This window comes from Oncorhynchus mykiss, chromosome 32 (genome assembly GCF_013265735.2).
Source record: "Oncorhynchus mykiss isolate Arlee chromosome 32, USDA_OmykA_1.1, whole genome shotgun sequence".
Taxonomy (NCBI): Eukaryota; Metazoa; Chordata; class Actinopteri; order Salmoniformes; family Salmonidae; genus Oncorhynchus; species Oncorhynchus mykiss.
This window is the reverse complement of record NC_050572.1, coordinates 28,489,253-28,511,377: the sequence shown is the minus strand read 5'-3', so window position 1 is coordinate 28,511,377 and position 22,125 is coordinate 28,489,253. Positions and strand designations below refer to the sequence as shown.

The window sequence follows — 22,125 nt, the reverse complement described above, 5'->3', positions numbered from 1 at the left end:
GAAGCCGAGAAAGCGCTGCAGCTCGACGCGTGACTTAGGGACGGGCCAATCAATGACAGCTTGGACCTTAGCGGGATCCATCTTAATGCCTTCAGCGGAAATAACAGAACCGAGAAATGTGACGGAGGAGGCATGAAAAGTGCACTTCTCAGCCTTCACAAAAAGACAATTCTCTAAAAGGCGCTGGAGGACACGTCGAACGTGCTGAACATGAATCTGGAGTGACGGTGAAAAAATCAGGATATCGTCAAGGTAAACGAAAACAAAGATGTTCAGCATGTCTCTCAGGACATCATTGACTAATGCCTGAAAGACAGCTGGAGCGTTAGCGAGGCCGAAAGGAAGAACCCGGTATTCAAAGTGCCCTAACGGAGTGTTAAACGCCGTCTTCCACTCGTCCCCCTCCCTGATGCGCACGAGATGGTAAGCGTTACGAAGGTCCAACTTAGTGAAAAACCTGGCTCCCTGCAGGATCTCGAAGGCTGAAGACATAAGAGGAAGCGGATAACGATTCTTCACTGTTATGTCATTCAGCCCTCGATAATCTATGCAGGGGCGCAGGGACCCGTCCTTCTTCTTAACAAAAAAAACCCCCGCTCCGGCGGGAGAGGAGGAGGGGACTATGGTACCGGCGGCAAGAGCTACAGACAAATAATCTTCGAGAGCCTTACGTTCGGGAGCCGACAGAGAGTATAGTCTACCCCGGGGGGGAGTGGTTCCCGGAAGGAGATCAATACTACAATCATACGACCGGTGTGGAGGAAGAGAGGTGGCCCTGGACCGACTGAACACCGTGCGCAGATCGTGATATTCCTCCGGCACCCCTGTCAAATCACCAGGCTCCTCCTGTGAAGAAGAGACAGAGGAAACAGGAGGGATAGCAGACATTAAACATTTCACATGACAAGAGACGTTCCAGGAGAGGATAGAATTACTAGACCAATTAATAGAAGGATTATGACAAACTAGCCAGGGATGGCCCAAAACAACAGGTGTAAAAGGTGAACGAAAAATTTAAAAAGAAATGGTTTCGCTATGATTACCAGAGACAGTGAGGGTTAAAGGTAGCGTCTCACGCTGAATCCTGGGGAGAGGACTACCATCCAAGGCGAACAAGGCCGTGGGCTCCCTTAACTGTCTGAGAGGAATGTCATGTTCCCGAGCCCAGGTCTCGTCCATAAAACAGCCCTCCGCCCCAGAGTCTATTAAGGCACTGCAGGAAGCTGACGAACCGGTCCAGCGTAGATGGACCGACAAGGTAGTGCAGGATCTTGAAGGAGAGACAGGAGTAGTAGCGCTCACCAGTAGCCCTCCGCTTACTGATGAGCTCTGGCTTTTACTGGACATGAAGTGACAAAATGACCAGCGGAACCGCAATAGAGACAGAGGCGGTTGGTGATTCTCCGTTCCCTCTCTTTAGTCGAGATGCGGATACCTCCCAGCTGCATAGGCTCAGCACCCGAGCCGGCAGAGGAAGATGGTAGTGATGCGGAGAGGGGGGCAACGGAGAACGCAAGCTCCTTTCCACGAGCTCGGTGACGAAGATCAACCCGTCGCTCAATGCGAATAGCGAGTTCAATCAAGGAATCCACGCTGGAAGGAACCTCCCGGGAGAGAATCTCATCCTTTACCTCTGCGCGGAGACCCTCCAGAAAACGAGCGAGCAAAGCCGGCTCGTTCCAGCCACTGGAGGCAGCAAGAGTGCGAAACTCAATAGAGTAGTCTGTTATGGATCGATTACCTTGACATAGGGAAGACAGGGCCCTGGAAGCCTCCTCCCCAAAAACAGATCGATCAAAAACCCGTATCATCTCCTCCTTAAAGTCCTGATACTGGTTAGTACACTCAGCCCTTGCCTCCCAGATTGCCGTGCCCCACTCACGAGCCCGTCCAGTAAGGAGAGATATAACGTAGGCGATACGAGCAGTGCTCCTGGAGTAAGTGTTGGGCTGGAGAGAAAACACAATATCACACTGGGTGAGGAACGAGCGGCATTCAGTGGGCTCCCCAGAGTAACACGGCGGGTTATTGATTCTGGGCTCCGGAGATTCGAAAGCCCTGGAAGTGGCCGGTGGATCGAGGCGGAGATGGTGAACCTGTTCTGTGAGGTTGGAGACTTGGTTGGCCAGGGTCTCAACGGCATGTCGAGCAGCAGACAATTCCTGCTCGTGTCTGCCTAGCATCGCTCCCTGGATCTCGACGGCTGAGTGGAGAGGATCCGAAGTCGCTGGGTCCATTCTTGGTCGGATTCTTCTGTTACGGTGCGTGAATGAGGACCCAAAAGCGAATTAACGTAAACAGAGCTTCTTTAATAACAAAACAAACGTAGGCTCAGATGGACCGGCAGATTCCGACAGGACAGGACAAGGTTGCAGCAAACATGACGATAGTCTGGTTCAGGCATGAATAACACAAACAAGAATCCGACAAAGACAGGAACAAAAACAGAGAGAGATATAGAGGACTAATCAGAGGGAAAAAGGGAACAGGTGGGAAAAGGGGTGACGAGGTAGTTAGGAGGAGACAAGGAACAGCTGGGGGAAAGAGGGGGAGAAAAGGTAACCTAATAACGACCAGCAGAGGGAGACAGGGTGAAGGGAAAGGACAGAAACAAGACACAACATGACAATACATGACAGGAGTGGTTGAAAAACGAGTTTTAATGACTCCAACCTAAGTGTATGTTAACTTCCGACTTCAACTGTCGCTTAGTTGATTGTAGTGTAGACTCATTATAGTTGCAAATACCAGGTAGTTGCACTAGGGGAATTTAAACCAAACAGATATGTTTTGCATGTCATCTGTTTTCCCACATTTATTGCTGAATGAATTTCCCATCATGAAAATGTATCCCCATTCCTCAATCAAACACCTTCATCGTTGCCAGAAACAAACGGACAAACACAGCTTTGTACTCCAATCTGGCAAACCTTATAAAGTCTGACATAGCACCACTATCCCAAAGTATTAAGTAAAAACAAGCATAGAAAACATTGGAATGAATTTAAAATATAAAAACGTAAGGCTACTATTATAAGTATTTCAGTGACAACCTGGTTGATTAACAATATTGGGTTGTTAACAAGTGTTTTAATATGCATGTATGGATGTGGGACACAAAAAAATAGGTGTAGAACACCATTGGCCAAAATGCATTGCTCCAATAACTTTCAAAACCTTGTTCTGAAGTTTGCTGCCCCCCCCCCTCCCTGGAACATGCCAACATCTCTGTTGACGAGTCTACGATACGTAAAACACTAAACAAGAATGGTGTTCATGGGAGGACACCACGGAAGAAGCGACTGCTGTCCAAAAAAAACATTGCTGAATGTCTGAAGTTTGCAAAAGTGCACCTGGATGTTCCACAGCACTACTGACAAAATATTCTGTGGATAGATGAAACTACAGTTGAGTTGATTGGAAGGATCACACAACACTATCTGTGGAGAAAAAAGGCACAGCACACCAACTTCAAAACCTCCTCCCAACTGTAAAGTATGGTGGAGGGAGCATCATGGTTTGGTGCTGCTTTGCTGGCTCAGGGCCTGGACAGCTATCATTGATGGAAAAATGAATTCTCAAGTTTATCAAGACATTTTGCAGGAGAATGTTAGGCTGTCTGTCCACCAATTGAAGCTCAACAGAAGTTAGGTGATGCAACAGGACAACGACCCAAAACATAGAAGTAAAACATAAATGCTTCAACAGAAGAAAATATGCCTTCTGGAGTGGCCCAGTCAGTCCTGACCTCAACCTGATTGCGATGCTGTGGCATGACCTGAAGAGAGAAGTACACACCAGACATCCCAAGAATATTGCTGAAATGAAACAGTTTTGTAAAGAGGAATGGTCCAAAATTTCTCCTGACCGTTGTGCAGGTCTGATCCGCAACTACAGAAAATGTTTGGTTGAAGTTATGTCACGGTCTTCCTCCTCTTCAACTGAAGAGGAGAGGCGAGAAGGATCAAAGGACCAAAATGTGGCGTGGTATGTGTTCATAGTGAATATTTAATTAAAGAAAGTACTGAACACTGCATACAAAAACAATAAACCAATAACGACCGTGAAGCTACAAATGAGAACTGTGCTGACACAAGCAACTAGCATAGACAATCACCCACAAACAAACAGTGCAACCCAGGCTACCTAAGTATGATTCTCAATCAGAGACAACTAATGACACCTGCCTCTGATTGAGAACCATACTAAGCCAAAGCATACAAATCCCCAAATCATAGAAAAACAAACATAGACTGCCCACCCAACTCACGCCCTGACCATACTCAATAAATACAAAACAAAGGAAACAAAGGTCAGAACGTGACAGGTTATTGCTGCCACAGCCAGGTATTCAATTCAAGAGTTCACATACTTTTCCCACCCTGTACTGTGAATGTACACTGTGTTCAATAAATACTTGTTTTTTTACCTTTATTTAACCAGGCAAGTCAGTTAAGAACAAATTCTTATTTTCCATGACAGCCTAGGAACAGTGGGTTAACTGCTTTGTTCAGGGGTAGAACAACAGATTTTTACCTTGTCAGCTCAGGGATTCGACCTTGAAACGCTCTAACCACTAGGCTACCTGCCACCCCACGGTATGAGAACATAAACATTTTTGTGTGTTCTTAGTTTAAGCAGACTGTGTTTGTCTATTGTTGTGAGCTAGATGAAGATCAGATCAAATTGTATAACCAATTTATGTAGAAATCCAGGTATTTCCAAAGGGTTCACATACTTTTTCTTGCCACTGTATGTACACAACATGGGGCTATACTTTTGCTTAGACCCAGGCAGACCTGGCACAATTAGCCACTATGCTAAGTACGACCATCTGAGCACAAAATTATATCCAGCGACAGAATTCTGTATCAGCCAATTAAAATCGTCAGCGTAGTTGGACTTGATTCAACACTTTTTCACAAAAGTGTCCAGAAGTCCACCAGCACGTTCTGATAATCAAACTACGTAGATCACAAGAGGTATGTTACTGGACAAATAGTTCATAGCATAGAGCGCCACGCAGATTGGGATGTTTTTTTTTTCTCCTTTGAAATGTACAATTACATTTATTGTGTTAGTGTGTTGAGAAGGGAAGTGCAGTCAAGTGCAGAAGGTGTAGGTGCAGGATTCCGGAGCACTTATTCGGGAGCACTGCATTTTAGAAGTTTAGGATGATTAATATCATAGCTTATGATGGTGTTCCTAAAAAAAAAATTGTCATTTCAAGAGCATCGCCATCGCTTTAAAAAAAATTGTACGGTTGAGGAAATTTACAGACGAAATACAATGCTCTTCTGTAAATGATAAATGATGTTAGTAGAGTTGGCCTTAAAAAAAAAAGGGAATTTAACGCTCCAGATAAAGTTCAGAATGACACACTTTCATCTGTACAACATCTATAGACCTTCATCGCTGTACTGAAAATGACGTATTTGGGTGTTTTTGGAGCCTTTGTTCATGTTTATCTGTGCCTCTGCAGCTGTAGAACGAGTGTGAAAAAGCTTATCGCTGGTGGATAAGTTTCTCAAATCAAAGTGAAATTGTTAAAAAAAAGTGTCTGCACACTTCTGTAACATGGCATTTACCTTAAAAATAGAATTATGTTGAAAAAGGGAACTTGTCCTTTAATTCAAAGGTTCTTTATCGGGCAAGAGTTCTCCATGGACCTTAAGCACTGAGGAAGAACCATTTATGAACCTTTATTTCTGTCTGTGTTGGCTGGCACAACTGTGAAACCAGGCACGTGCCCAAAAGGGGCAGGAGTGAGGTGTAAAAAAAACAAGTCAGCGCATTCCACCATGACCATACACTTCTTAAGAAGATGATTAGAGTCTCTGTCTCAACTGTACCTAGGCAGATCCTCCCTCAATCTCTATCTTGAACATGAGAGCCCAATTCCGGGGAGTTCTCACCTTGGCGCTCATGGTCGCCGTGTGCGCATTGCTCTATGTGCTCCTTTATGGACAAATCTCTGATCATAGCATCGGGTATGTATTCTGCACCAACAAATAGCAATATATCTGACTTGTTTAGCTCGTCAACGGACGGTATTTAGCCTTTAAGATGACACATTGTGGGGGACATTCACAACAAGGATAAAAACTCACAAGTAAAACTCAAACTCAATCATATTTTTTTCTTGTTCCAATTGTTGTATTTGATGCCTATTTGAGGCATTTGAGAACATAAATATAAATGAAAATTAGTTAATTACAGTGCACATATTACTGTGTAATTAAGTATATTCATTCTTACACTAATTGCACTGTACAGCAGTAACCATAACACTGCAGTGTACTTAGTGTAACATTTTTTGATTACAATACTTGTTAAACTGTACTTGCATTAATACTTACATATTAATAATGACATGTAATAATGGATAATAATTATTACTGTTTGATTTGATCATAATGTCCCAAAAAAGAGGTGAAATGATGAAGGGAAACTGATGTTTTCTGATACTTTCAAAATACATTTGTAGCCCAACATTTTTCTCTATGGTTCTATCTGAAAAAATATATTTTTTAAACATTGAAGTGCTAGTAAGATATTGTCATTATTGTGTGTATGGATCCTATCGTTCCGTTGATAGAATCCTAGATGTACATGACATCAGTGCATGATTAAGTGAAAATTCGACCTCAGTGGAAGTTAGGATTTACCTCTGAAGGCTGTTAAAATTGGCCAGCTAAAGGGACATTTTAACACTTTTTTGACATCATATTCATAATTTCTTCGCACCATAACAGTGTTTCAATGTAACCTATAAATCTGAATCTAAAATTGTATAACTGAAAAAACAAAGATGTTCTGTACTCAAAAAGATAAGAAGAAAATATAATGAGAAAACCCCCTATGATGTCATCTTTTATATTGTTTAGCTATTTTCAAAAACTACAACTAGCTCCTCGGGGAGGGCGTCTCTGCGAAACAAATTGTCCTTGTAAAAATACAACAAGAGATGTTTTTACGGCTGGATCCGGGTCTGCACACAAGGAGACCCCCATGCTCCGGCTGCAAAAAAAGGACTTCAAGCAATATCCCATCTGGGCTTCTGAGGATGTTTATGTCCGGGACAAGCAAAAGAGGCAGATGGTAAGCCTGTGTGTTTTAGAGTAGACCGTCACTGGTCAAGGATATGCAAATCATTCACAAATATCCTAGATAAACTGTGTGTGTGTGTGTGTGTGTGTGTGTGTGTGTGTGTGTGTGTGTGTGTGTGTGTGTGTGTGTGTGTGTGTGTGTGTGTGTGTGTGTGTGCCAGACCTGTCCCCAGTCTCTGAGGAACTCCCAGAACACAGGCTTCAAGCAGGCCTTTATACCAGACATCCAGATGTACCTCCACGGAGAACTACTCAACGTGTCAGAGTGGAACAGACTAGCCTACTTCAATAACCCCTTTGGCTTTATGGACTACACTAACTACACAGGTGTGTGTGTCCAGGAGTAGAACTATAATTTGTCAGGCAGCTCAGCTCATAGAGCCAACTCCCTCTCCAGCTGTGTAGACTTTTGAATACGAGATATAATGACACCTACATTCATTATTTACAGTGCCTTTGGAAAGTTTTCAGACCCCTTGACTTTTTCCTCATTTTGTTACGTTACAGCTTTAATCTAAAATGGATTAAATAAATTAAAAAAAATTGTTTAAATGTTTTAAAAACAAAAAAAATGAAATACCTTATTTACATAAGTATTCAGACCCTTTGCTATGAGACTCGATATTGAGCTCAGGGGTGCATCCTGTTTCCATTGATCATCCTTGAGATGTTTCCACAACTTTATTGGAGTCCACCTGTGGTCAATTCAATTGATTGGACATGATTTGGAAAGGCACACAACTGTCTACAGTTGAAGTCGGAAGTTTACATACACTTAGGTTGGAGTCATTAAAACTTGTTTTTCAACCACTCCTTCTTGTTAACAAACTATAGTTTTGGCAAGTCGGTTAGGACATCTACTTTGTGCATGACACGGGTAACTATTCCAACAACTGTTTACAGACAGATTATTTCACTTATAATTAATTGTATCACAATCCCAGTGGGTCAGATGTTCACATACACAAAGTTGACTGTGACTTTAAACAGCTTGGAAAATTCCAGAAGATTATGCCATGGCTTTAGAAGCTTCTGATAGGCTAATTGACATAATGTGAGTCAATTGGAGGTGTACCTGTGGATGTATTTCAAGGCCTACCTTCAAACTCAGTGCCTCTTTGCTTGACATCATGGGAAAATTAAAAGAAATCAGCCAAAACCTCAGAAAAAAATTGCAGACCTCCACAAGTCTTGTTCGTTATTGGGAGAATTTCCAAACGGCTGAAGGTACCACATTCATCTGTACAAACAATAGGACGCAAGTATAAACAGCATGGGACCACGCAGCCATCATACCGCTCAGGAAGGAGACGCGTTCTGTCTCCTAGAGACGAACGTACTTTAGTGCGAAAAGTGCAAATCAATCACAGAACAACAGCAAAGGACCTTGTGAAGATGCTGGAGGAAACAGGTACAAAAGTATCTATATCCACAGTAAAATGAGCCCTATATATACATAGCCTGAAAGGCGCTCAGCAAGGAAGACGCCACTGCTCCAAAACTGCCATTAAAAAAGCCAGACTACGGTTTGCAACTGCACATGGGTACAAAAATCGTACTTTTTGGAGAAATGTCCTCTGGTCTGATCAAACAAAAATAGAACTGTTTGGCCAAAATGACCATTGTTATGTTTGGAGGAATAAGGGGGAGGCTTGCAAGCCGAAGAACACCATCCCAACCATTACGCACGGGGGTGGCAGCATCATGTTGTGGGGGTGCTTTGCTTCAGGAGGGACTGGTCCACTTCACAAAATAGATGGCATCATGAGGAAGGAAAATTATGTGGATATATTGAAGCAACATCTCTAGACATCAGCCAGGAAGTTAATTGAGTGTACGTAAACTTTTGACCCACTTGGAATTTGATGAAAGAAATAAAAGCTGAAAGAAATCATTCCTCTCTACTTTTATTCTGACATTTCACATTCTTAAAAGAAAGTGGTGATCCTAACTGACCTAAGACAGGGAATTGTTACTAGGATTAAATGGCAGGAATTGTGAAAAACTGAGTTTAAATGTATTTGGCTAAGGTGTATGTAAACTTCTGACTTCAACTATATATAAGGTCCCAAAATTGACAGTGCATGTCAGAGCAAAAACCAAGCCATGAAGTCGAAGGAATTGTCCGTGGAGGTCTGAGACAGGATTGTGTCGAGGCGCAGATCTGGGGAAGAGTACCAAAACATTTCTACAGCATTGAAGGTCCCCAAGAACACAGTGGCCTCCATCATTCTTAAATGGAAGAAGTTTGTAACCGGCAAGACTCTTCATAGAGCTGGCCGCCCGGCCAAACTGAGCAATCGGGGGATAAAGGCCTTGGTCAGGGAGGTGACCAAGAACTCGATGGTCCCCATGACAGAGCTCTAGAGTTTATCTGTGGAGATGGGAGAACCTTCCAGAAGGACAACCATCTCTGCAGCACTCCACCAATCAGGCCTTTGTGGTAAAGTGGCCAGACGGAAGCCACTCCTCAATGAAAGGAACCTGCTTGGAGTTTGCCAAAAGGCACCTAAAGACTCATGATCATGAGAAACAAGATTCTCGGGTCTGATGAAACCAAGATTGAACAAGCGTCTGGAGGAAACCTGGCACCATCCCTACGGTGAAGCATGGTGGTTGCAGCATCATGCTGTGAGGGTGTTTTTAAGAGGCAGGGACTGGGAGAATAGTCAGGATTGAGAGAAAGATGAACGGAGTAAAGTACAGAGAGATCCTTGATGAAAACCTGCTCCAGGGTGCTCAGGACCTCAGACTGGGGCACAGATTCACCTTCCAACAGGACAACATCCCTAAGCACACAGCAAAGCAATTGCAGGAGTGGCTTTGGGACAAGTCTAAATGTCCTTGAGTGGCCCAGCTAGAGCCCGGACTTGAACCCAATCAAACATCTCTGGAGAGTCCTGATAATAGCTGCACAGCAACACTCCCCATCCAATCTGACAGAGCTTGAGAGGATCTGCAGAGAAGAATGGGAGGAACTCCCTAAATAGACTCAAGGCTGTAATCGCTGCCAAAGGTGTTTCAACAAAGTACTGCGTGAAGGGTCTGAATACTTATGTAAGTGTGATATATATATATATATATATATATATATATATATATATATATTTTTTTTTTTAAATGTATTAGCAAACATTTCTAAAAACCTGTTGTTGCTCTGTCATTATGGGGTATTCTGTGTAGATTTATGAGGGGGGAAAACGATTTAATACATTTTAGAATAAGGCTTTAGAATAAGGCTTTAACCTAACAAAATGTTGGAAAAGTCAAGGGGTCTGAATACTTTCCGAAGGCACTGTATCCTTTGGTACTTATCATACCTGGCTAGATCACAAAATAATACAGCGTTAAAGAGGGCAGGTCTACATTGGCTAAAGGAGTGCATTGGGCTTATTACCGCCCAGTAGTAAAATGACACGTGACCGTTGAGTTACGGTTATCTCCTTTTATGCACACTGGCCATGTGTTGGTAGTACCCAACTCACTAAACAATCATCAGGTCACTTTTGGTTGGGTATTCAGGGCTCTGTGGTCCCTCTAACCACTCTGACATCAATGCAAATACAATGGAAAATCACACCAAACACTTAAAACTCACCGTGATTGACAAATTTGAAGAAAGACGTTCAACATTAGATTGAAACTGAGTGGAAAACATGGGAGTTGTGGATGTTGTTTCAAAGCCTAACAGCTAAAGCCTAACAGAAGGAAATGGACAGCTTTCTAAGGGGATTTATTCATTCAAAACACCCATACCCATATTAGAGCTTAAGCATATGCGTAGGCCCAAGCTTTTGTAATTGCCTTTGAGTATGGTCAGTATTATTATTACTGGATGTACTGTTTACCTTAATGCTACTCCTCAAACATTCTATCCATAAGTCTGGGAGACAACATATGTGCCTAGGCGATGCTGTTGATTCGTTCATTGATTGTGCAGGGCGACTTATAGAGTTACCCTACAACTATAGTGAATTTGTATTTGATTTGGAATGGCCTAATACTAGGGCATTATCTTTAGTGACAGAATATCTCACCACCTTGCATTTCCATCTCCCCTCTCCTTCATTCCTTTCTCGAGCACGCAAAGACAGGGACTGTCAACAGTGTAATGAAATATGTTTTGTTGTGAAAACATGTTACTATTGATGTTCCCAAACAGATTTCACTTGGTTCCCAAATTAAAATCTGGGTAGCTGCAGGAACAGGGTTGGAACGCCCATGGCATACAGAGTTTTGGCGGAATATCACCTTTCACGCACGGAGAGGCAACATTGCTCCTCAAACAGTTGTTGATGTGTGGAGTGAAATAACCAGAGTAGCCTGCTGTGCACTAGTGAAAAGAGAACCTGTGAATAAGTGCCTCCATTTGCTATTCCAGTGCATATGGACAGGGGTGCAACTTTCACTGGGGACAGGGGGGGCATTCTGAAATTGCATTCTTGTCCCCCCCAGTTTTCAGGACCATGTGGATGCCTCCGAGCAGACGGGTTGGCTGCTTAGCGTGTTAATCCGACTGGGTAAAAATATTATAATAAGTAAAAACACAAATATTATGTCCCTCCCGCATCTAAAACCAAAGATGCACCCCTGCATGTGGATGGCATGTATGTTTTCCCCTGCCAGTGTTCCTGTCCATTTAATAATGGGACATTCTAAATAAAAAAACTAATTTTACATATTAGTAAAGACAAGATAAAATTGAGAATATTCTGATGGTGGAAAAATATGATAACTTGATGAGAGAACAGTGTGTGCACCCTGAGGCAAGGAACATTCTCAAATGCTCATTAGCCTCAAGTTACATCATGCAGCCCATTAACACTATCGTTCAAAAGTTTGGGGTCACTTAGAAATATCCATGTTTTTGAAAGAATAGCACATTTTTCGTCCATTAAAATAACATCAAATTGATCTGAAATACAGTGTAGACATTGTTAATGTTGTAAATGACAATTGTAGCTGGAAACGGCTGCTTTTTTAAAATGGAATATCTACGTAGGCATACAGAGGCCCATTATCAGCAACCATCACTCCTGTGTTCCAATGGTACGTTGTGTTAGCTAATCCAAGTTGATCATTTTAAAAGGCTAACTGATCATTAGAAAACTATTTTGCAATTATGTTAGCACAGCTGAAAACAGCCTACACCAGTCTCAATATCAACAGTAAAGAGGCGACTCCGGGATGCTGGCCTTCTAGGCAGAGTTGTACGAGATCTTCAGTTTCTTGGCAATTTCTCGCAAGGAATAGCCTTCATTTCTCTGAACAAGAATAGACTGATGAGTTTCAGAAGAAAGTGCTTTGTTTTCTGGCCATCAGCTGCTTGCTTGTACAGTATTTATGGAGGCCTGTCCATGCTGAACTGTTTATGTTAATTAAAGTTAAATTACCGTGAGACCGGCAGTCTTTTGCATGACAATAACCGGCTGATAAAATACAGCCACAGCCCTAGGTGTGCAGCCTCAGGAATACGACATAAAGAAAGAAACAGCAAGACAGAGAATGGAAAAAGCAAGTAGCATATGCATTTGATTGCCCGAAGGAAGTCCTTTGCTTAAAGCTGCTATATGTAACTTTTTGCGTGACCCCACCAAAAACACATAGAATTGTGAGTTATAAATCTGTCATTCTTATTAAAACCAAGTCCAAGAAGTGGTAGATCTCTTCTAAGTTTCCATTTCTATGGTTCCCTTTCTTAAGTTACATTTTTGCTACTTTCAGTTTTGTACAGTGGTACGTATTCATGGATAACAAGGGAAGTCAGGCTTCCCCAAACAATTGACAAAATAAATAAAGAAAAAACTGAGTGAGCTCAACTGTGAACAGTCCTGCCGCACCAAAAAAACATTATAAAAGGAAGCCAGTTTGGATTTGGCTTCCCTCCAATCACATCAAATTGAGAGCAATATGTAGCTAGACTAAGACTAATGATAACTAGCTAACGTTGCCCATGAAAGGAAGGTAGGGTAGCGAGCAAGCATTTTAGCCAGGTAGCCTAGAACAAAAAGGAATAAAAGTGTGTACTATATGACAGTGCGATAGACCGTTTCGTCAACATGAAAGAGAGGAGGATGGCATTGGTGTTTCTCCACAAGTAGGGTGAGTCAACAACTTTTTTCTACTTGCACGAACACAGAAATTAGAAACATGGACAGCCACATCATATTTAGCTTATGTGGATAGGACTAAATCTTTTTGGGGATCTTTTAATTGTCTCTGTATTAGACCAAGCATAAGTGATTTGATGATGTTGAAATACTGAATTTGAAATGGTGCTGAAATAGTGGAGTTAGCTCCTGTTTTTATTTAGACTTGGTTCTAAATCAATAGTTGTTTAATAGTCCAGAAATGTCAGAAACATTAACTTGCTTGACCGTGCTGTAGGTCATGTAACTGTTTGTTACATGCAATATGCTTTGTGGAATCCACCAGACAGATGTTGTTCTCTAGTTTTGTAATGAAACAAAGGTGTGGTTGAATTTATTCTGCCACTGTGTCTTCTTCTTGTCTCAGCCTTAGGGCTATATATCACGGTGGCATGGCATATGAACTAACAGGTTATAGAGCAAAGAACGCAATTATTATTAACACAGGTTGTAATATGGCATTTTCTTCCTGGCTTGGCTTCACCAGTGATTTTACCAACACACTGTTAAGTACACCAGCGTACACCATATTCAAACAGCTGAAAATACAATATTTTTTCTTCTGGAAAATATATTTCACAGCGGATTAGATGGTACAATGATTCTCTATACCATAGTTTCTTGTTTTGTCACATAAACTGAAATTAGGCAAACTATTAGAATTTTAGCAACCACAAAATTGTTGAGCGGTTTCTGCATATTGCACTTTTAAAGGGATACTGCAATGAAAAATGGGAAATAAAACTATTGGCTATGTTTTCCCTTCATGTCCTGGTCATTTATTCAACCTTCTGTGCTTGTTTCTATTATCCAAGTGACTTTTGCGCATTTTAACATTTGAGCAATGTTTGACACATTTGGAATCTCTACCCTATAGGCCCTTTTGGTCAATGTCATAGTGCCTTGTATGCATGCTGGACCAGTTTGACTGGATGTTTTAACTCCATGAATCTTGGAAACTCCAGAAGCGTCATGGGACCGTTCAGATCAAGTTAACTTTATTCTAAAACTGAATAAAACCGTCTTGTCTCGGCTGTTGTATCTGTACCGGGCTTGAACTTTTTCCAGATTTTTACTGCAGCCTATGCAACGTAAAGTGTCAGAGTTTATTTTCGTCAACGAGCCAATGGTTTATTTACTGTTTCTACTGGTATGTATATCTACTTGGCCTTTATTATTAAGACATTGTGAATGGAGTGGTTACAAAGTATTTCCAAAGTGCCCCTTTATTGAATCCCCCCAAAAAATAGGTTTTGTATCTGTGTGTTTACAGAGATAAAGGCAGTGGTGGATCTGATTCCCAAGCCCAGAGAGCCCCTGCTCTTGCCACGGGGAAACCCTGGGTGTATACGCTGTGCTGTGGTGGCAACAGGAGGAATACTCAACGGCTCTAGGATGGGCAAGGAGATAGATGCTCACGACTATGTGTTCCGGTCAGTGGGGCCATTGTGGTCTGTGTGTGTGTGTGGTGTGTGTGTCTCTGTGTGTGTTGCTGTGAGTGCATGCATCAGCACATTGCAATGTACAGTAGAAACAAAATGCACCAATCAGTAAGGATAAAAAGCTAATTAAAACAAACACGTTGATATTAACGTTTCAGCTATAACCTATTTTTATTTCTGGATCATGACTTTGTGTTTGAAGTCAGGAGATAGACTCCCATGAGAATAAAACGAGCTGTGAGTTTAACTCCTGGCCGTACTCCTGGCAAGCACTGGAGGTGTTCATCAGGATAGTCCAAATAACTTTATTTTCTCCAGTATGTTCGCTACATCAAATATTTGTTGTACTTTGTTTTATTAAGGTATGGTTACAGTATGTTTGGAATGGGATTTATTCAGCAACACACACACATAGACATACAGAATAAGCGTTTAGTTTACAATATTGCTATCTGGACGTTGTCACTCTCTCCGCCCTGGAGCCACCATTTTCTTTTATCTGACAGGGTCCATTTGTGTCAGGGAGGGAAGGGATATGAGACACACCTTTTAAGTGCATTGTGGGATTGGCTGGGATGCTGATGGGGACTGACTGCCTAGAAATGTCTGCATGCTTAGCCTGAAGCATTGCGGGTGAATGAAAGGACTGATGTAAACTTGGCAGAATGGTCGCCATGTTAGCTGGGCTGCTCCACTGGTTCACCTGGTCTGACTTTGTAAAGGTTATTAAAGGATTTCGGACTGTGGAGCCTGTGGAAATAGGGCTGAATGATCGACTATGAGCTCATACATGGATTAGTAGGTTGAATCGCATTAGAATGATACAGACACAGTCAGAATCTGATATTGCCAATTAGGATTAGACATGTTACAATATAGACAACACAACTGTTATGTGTGCAACATACTTACCAATTATCATGATCATGTCAATGTAATGGAGGTGGTCAACATTTGCGTGATGAGTGGTGACTAACCTTTCCTTTCTCTTCCTGTCTCTGTCCCTGTTCCTGTCTCTGTCAGGATGAATGGTGCCGTAACCAAGGGTTACGAGGAGGATGTAGGCAACAGAACCTCGGTCTACGTTCACACCGCCCACTCCATCACCCAGTCTCTTCTCATATTCAAGAAATACGGCTACAACAGTGCACCGCATGACAAGGTAGGTAACCGAAGTGCTGCTGCTGTACTGACACGAGGCTACAGTGACTTTTTAAAGGTTCATGACTGAGATGGTATTAAGTTTTCACTGTAATGGGGACATTTAAGATCAATCAAGTTCATATTTTCAGTTTATAGTGCAATGTTTAGAGTGCAACACAATGTTAAGCATCTTTCTATGTTTTCCCTTTCTGTTTTACACATGATTTCCAGTGTTCTGTTTGTGACACTGGGTGCAGCTTGATGGGCACTAGACTTGAAGCTGAATGTTATGGATTGTTCTCTTATCTGTTGATAGCGATTGACACCAGACTGGAGGACCAAGTTCAAGGACCAAGGACATACTGATTATTCACTGTTGGTTTGTCTTCTGTGGAAGAACACAGTGTGGTTCTGTAGCAGATGACAAAGTCCCTGCCTTTTGTTTTGACTTCCTACAAGCCTGTCGGGCTGGTGTTTACAGAACAGTTGTCTGCTGATTAGGATATAAGGGTCTTCTCAGAGAAGGCCAGTTAGACATTTTCTCTGCTTCTCTGGTGTAGGTGTCTCCCTGTTGCAACTTGTAATAAACCGGATAGATTTTTTTATTGATTTAATCTGCGACTGCTCTGCTCTTTAGGTCAGATGGAAATTCCTATTACACTCACACACACTCACGCACCCACACGTAGGCATGCACACACACATACTGCTGAGTGCTGAGTGTGCCTGTTCTGTGCAGGGAATAAAGTATGTGCTGATTCCAGAGGGGCTGAGGGATTTCCAGTGGCTAAAGGGTCTGTTGGGGAGGACAACTGTCTCTGATGGACCCTACAGGAACAGACGGTAAGCCTGTGACGTGGTCTCACACACTGACACTCTTTGCTCTCACGACTATCTATTGGTCCATTGTGCCAGGCAAGCTCAGCTAAAGTCATTTTTAGATTTAAAATAGTTTTTGAACCCAGTTCTGACGCACGCACGCACGCACACGCACACACACACACACACACACACACACACACACACACACACACACACACACACACACACACACACACACACACAAACACACTGCTCAGTGTTGTGTTTGCTGTCTTATCTGCAGACCGTGGATGCAATACTCAGGAGAGTTTGATGAGAACCGCTTCTATGTTCTTCACCCTGACTTCCTCAGATACGCCCGTAACAGGTATAACAAACAGCGTCCAATAACAGTTGTATGAAAGGAGAGAAGGCTAGCCCTCTGCTTGAGAAGGATGCAATAGGTCCTAATGTAGCCTAGGTACCAGTCTGTTTCAGCTCTCTTGCCAACTCCATATGGAATTGTCTTCTCTAGCAATGACACGGTGTACAAGGAGTGAAATGGTAGCCAAACAGACTAGTACCCAGACTAGTCCTAGTGGCCTTCAACACACATACGGTTAAGGAATTGCCAGCTACTTTGTGGCACATTCAATGTGGTCAATTCTGGCTCTGTTGATAGGGCACGGTGCTAGCAATCCCATGATTGTGTGTTCAATTCTCACTGGGACCACACATGTGAAACTGTATGCACGCATCACTCTAAATTGCTATGGATAAAAGTGTCTGCTTAATGGCTTATATTATTTTTAAGGAGACACACAACATAGAAATTACTAGTATAGTAATGGCGCCAAGTCAGCTACAGTGCCTTCAGAAAGTATTCACATCCCTTGACTTTCTCCACATTTTGTTGTGTTACAGCCTGAATTTAACATTTATTCAATTTAGATGTGTTTTGTCTCTGGCCTACACACAATACCCCATAATGTCAAAGTGGAATTATGCGTTTGGAAAATTTTCCGAATTAAAAATGAAAAGCTGAAATGTCTTGAGTCAATGAGTATTCAACCCCTTTGTTATGGCATTCCTAAATAAGTTAATGAGTAAAAATGTGCTCAACAAGTCACATAATAATGGGCTCTGTGTGCCTTAATAGCGCTTAGCATGATTTTTGAATGACAACCTCATTTCTATATTCCACACATACAATTGTCTGTAAGGTCCCTCAGTTGAGCAGTGAATTTCAAACACAGATTCTATCACAAAGAGCAGGGAGGATTTCCAATGCCTCGCAATGCGACTTGAAAATGGTTGTCTAGCGATAATCAGCATCCAATTTGACAGGGCTTGACTTTTTTTTAAAAAAATAGTTATGGGAAAATATTGTACAATCCAGGTGTGCAAAGCTCTTAGAGACACCCAGAAAGAGTCACAGCTGTAATCGCTGCCAAAGGTGATTCCAACATGTACTGACTCAGGGGTGTGAATACTTATGCAAATTAGATATTTCTGTATTTCATTTTTAATACATTTGCTAAAATTTCTAAAAACATGTTTTCACTTTTTCATTGTGTAGGTGATAATTATTTGTTTAATGCATTTTGAATTCAGGCTGTAACACAACAAAATGTGGAATAAGTCAAAGGGCGTGAATACTTTCTGAAGGCGGTGTAGGTAGAACCACGTGATCACATAGTGCATGCAGTGCAGTACAGCACTCGCTTCTATGTTACAGTTGAAGTCAGATAGTTTACATACACCTTAGCCAAATACATTTAAACTCAGTTTTTCACAATTCCTGACATTTAATCCTCGTAAAAATTCCCTGTCTTAGGTCAGTTAGGATCATCACTTTATTTAAAAAATGTGACATGTCTGAATAATAGTAAAGAGAATGATTTATTTCAGATTTTATTTCTTTCATCACATTCCCAGTGGGTCAGAAGTTTACATACACTCAATTACTATTTGGTAGCATTGCCTTTCAATTGTTTAACTTGGGATAAACGTTTCAGGTAGCCTTCCACAAGCTTCCCACAATAAGTTGGGTCAATCTTGACCCATTCCTCCTGACAGAGCAGGTGTAACTGAGTCAGGTTTGTAGGCCTCCTTGCTCGCACACACTTTTTCAGTTCTGCCCTCAAATTCTCTATAGGATTGAGGTCAGGGCTTTGTGATGGCCACTCCAACTGACTGATGTCTGACTGATGCCTGACTGATGTCTTGAGATGTTGCTTCAATATATTCACATAATTTTCCATCCTCATGTAGCCATCTATTTTGTGAAGTGCACCAGTCCCTCCTGCAGCAAAGCACCCCCACAACATGATGCTGCTACCCCCGTGCTTTACGGTTGGGATGATGTTCTTTGGCTTGCAAGCCTCCCCTTTTCCTCCAAACATAATAATGGTCATTATGGCCAAACAGTTCTATTTTTGTTTCATCAGATCAGCGGACATTTCTCCAAAAAGTAATGTCTTTGCCCCCATGTGCAGTTGCAAACCGTAGTCTGGCTATTTTATGGCGGTTTTGGAGCAGTGGCTTCTTCCTTGCTGAGCGCCTTTCAGGCTATGTCGATATAGGACTTGTTTTACTGTGGATATAGATACTTTTGTACCTCTTTCCTCCAGCATCTTCACAAGGTCCTTTGCTGTTGTTCTGGGATTGATTTGCACTTTTCGAACCAAAGAATGTTCATCTCTAGGAGACAGAACGCGTCTCCTTCCTGAGCGGTATGACGGCTGCGTGGTGTTTATACTTGCGTACTATTGTTTGTACAGATGAACGTTGTACCTTCAGGCGTTTGGAAATTGCTCCCAAGGATGAACCAGACTTGTGAAAATCTTGGCTGATTTCTTTTGATTTTTCCAAGATGTCAAGCAAAGAGGCACCGAGTTTGAAGGTAGGCCTTGAACTGCATCCACAGGTACACCTCCAATTGACTCAAAAATGTCAGTTAGCCTATCAGAAGCTTCTAAAGCCATGACATCATTTTCTGGAAATGTCCAAGCTGTTTAAAGGCACAGTCAACTTAGTGTATGTAAACTTCTGACCCACTGGAATTGTGATACAGTGAATTATAAGTGAAATAATCTGTCTGTAAACATGCACAAAGTAGATGTCCTTACCGACTTGCCAAAACTATAGTTTTTGTGGAGTGGTTGAAAAATGTGTTTTAATGACTCCAACCTAAGGTTATGTAAACTTCCTACTTCAACTGTACATCTGAAATGAAACTGTGTGTATATCTGTGCTCCTCATTCGTAGGTTCATGTGGTCCCAGGCGCTGAAGGGTTCTTATTGGGCTATATGCAGACCTACTAACGGAGCATTCACACTCTTCCTGGCCCTGCACACCTGTGATGTGGTTAGTCTGCACCACACACACACATACACGCACACGCACACACACACACACACACACACACACAATTTCAATTTAGAAGTAACTTAGAAGCGAGTGCTGTACTGCACTACATCTGCTGAATGTAATTACGTTGTTGTACATCACTGACTTGGCGCCATGACTATGCTGAAACAGACCATTGAGGTATTTGATGGTCTTATGATGCTGGTCTTCTTTATTGAAATTGGGGCTCTAGTTTAAAGTAGTGCACAATAGTGTGAGAGGAACATGGTAGCATCTGAGATCATCTATCTCTCCTTCTGCCCTGTCTCAGGTGGATGCGTATGGATTCATCACTGAGGACCACAGTAAATATCCTAACTACTATGCTGAGAGACACTCTAAAACCAGAGTCATCTTCTACGCTAATCACGACTACAACCTAGAGATCAAGACCTGGAAGAAACTACATGACACCAAGATCATCAGGCTTTATCAGAGACAGGAGAGCCCAGAGAGAAAGACAAGAAAGCCAACAGAACCATAAAACCCTGTCTGACTGCAGAGATGAGCAAAGATACATTGGCATGTCATGTATCTTGTTACAAAATAAACTAAAGACCAATGCATTTATATCAGAATAAACAACAAAATACTGGTGCCAAGTAATGTATTTAATTCAAATGCATGTATTATCCATCCCATGCCATCATGGGCAACAGTGAAAGCTGTTACGTTCAAGTAGGTTTAAGTTTTTCTCGGGCGTTGTGGACGGGGATGGCAAATAGGTATCTGCCTCAGGTGCCAAAGGTAGCACACTCGAATCCAGCAATTGAAAGTTGTTTTTTCGATTTTTGTTTTAAGCCTATCCCAAACCTTCACTCTTACCTTAACCATTTGGAGTTCATGCCTAACCTTACAATTTCAGAGTTAATGTCTAAACTTAATTCTAACATTTACAATTCAGAGTTAATGCCTGAACTTAATTCTAACACTTAAAATTCAAAGTTAATGCCTAAACTTAATTCTAACACTTACAATTCAAAGTTAATGCCTACACTTAATTATAACATTGACAATTTAGAGTTAATGCCTAAACTTAACCATAAATACTTAAAAATTTGACTTTTGCAACAACTTTGAAATTTGACGTTTGAGAAACATGGACGAATGTCTATTTCTGACTTGAGACTGCGAGAGCTAGTTGACAAATAGCCTATAATACTGGTGCCAAGTAATGTATTTAATTAAAATACATGTAAAATACATTTGCAAGTAGCCCCCTTTCTATATGGTTTGTGTTAACATTGCTTTAAAGTAATTTGTCAACATATTGTGACGTGGAATCTACATGGAAAATACATTGGATTTGGAAAAAGTAATCAACTGTTGTTTTGAGGGTGAAATTTCAACCATTGGGTTATGTCTTCGTGGTAACCAAATTTCAACACACACAAACCTTGTATAAAATATATTGAATGTGTACCTTTAACCCTCATGGGAATTGGCCTATATGGATAGGGCTAATGTAAATGCGTCTTACAGAAGTAAATGCTTAATCATGATCAATGATTAATTGATAGACAAGCTGACATTAAAGCCACACTAAGTTAGTGGCACAGATGGAACTATCGAAGCAGAAGATAAATCTCATTCAAATGTTGATATTTGATATTTGCGTTGACAATCAAAGGATTCAATAGCACTTTTGAAATACAATAAATAGCTTATTAAGTTGTTGATAAGTTAACAAGTTATGTGTTAAATTCACATTTGCAAGTCAACCTAAAATAAATGTTAATGAATGCAATTAAACGATATAATCTCAACTGCAATCCAGGTAATTTGGTTGTGCTATTGGATGAAGCACAGAGATAACACATTAATATGTTGTATGAATAAACCAAATATCTGACATTGTATTCACATTTGAACATTGCTGTGCTTTTAAATGGTTGAAAGCGCAGTGATAGAGATTTGGGTGACTAAGCCAAAAATGGAACATTGTTTTTCCATTTGAAATTGGTTGTGCTTTTAGATGGTTGAAAGCACATTGGAAACTCAATTAACTTTTTGCTGTCTTTTTGAGCGGGTGAATATAGTTTGTAAGGGGTGCACACGAATGCTCACAG

At 41.5% G+C, this 22,125-nt stretch overlaps 1 protein-coding gene and 1 non-coding gene across 2 annotated transcripts; both read left to right on the top strand.

Moving 5' to 3' along the window:
• The first annotated feature begins 5,839 nt into the window (after window positions 1-5,839).
• Window positions 5,840-21,908, top strand: LOC110488217 (alpha-N-acetylgalactosaminide alpha-2,6-sialyltransferase 1-like). The gene is made up of 9 exons (XM_021560337.2): window positions 5,840-5,990; window positions 6,888-7,101; window positions 7,271-7,436; window positions 14,532-14,691; window positions 15,724-15,862; window positions 16,583-16,686; window positions 16,949-17,032; window positions 19,915-20,014; window positions 20,328-21,908. The coding sequence occupies exons 1-9, from the start codon at window positions 5,887-5,889 to the stop codon at window positions 20,538-20,540; spliced, it is 1,284 nt and encodes a 427-aa protein (XP_021416012.1). The 5' UTR covers window positions 5,840-5,886; the 3' UTR covers window positions 20,541-21,908.
• LOC118946556 lies at window positions 17,056-17,139 on the top strand. The gene has a single exon (XR_005041427.1). It is a non-coding gene; the product is annotated as a U6atac minor spliceosomal RNA (small nuclear RNA).
• Window positions 21,909-22,125: the final 217 nt, after the last annotated feature.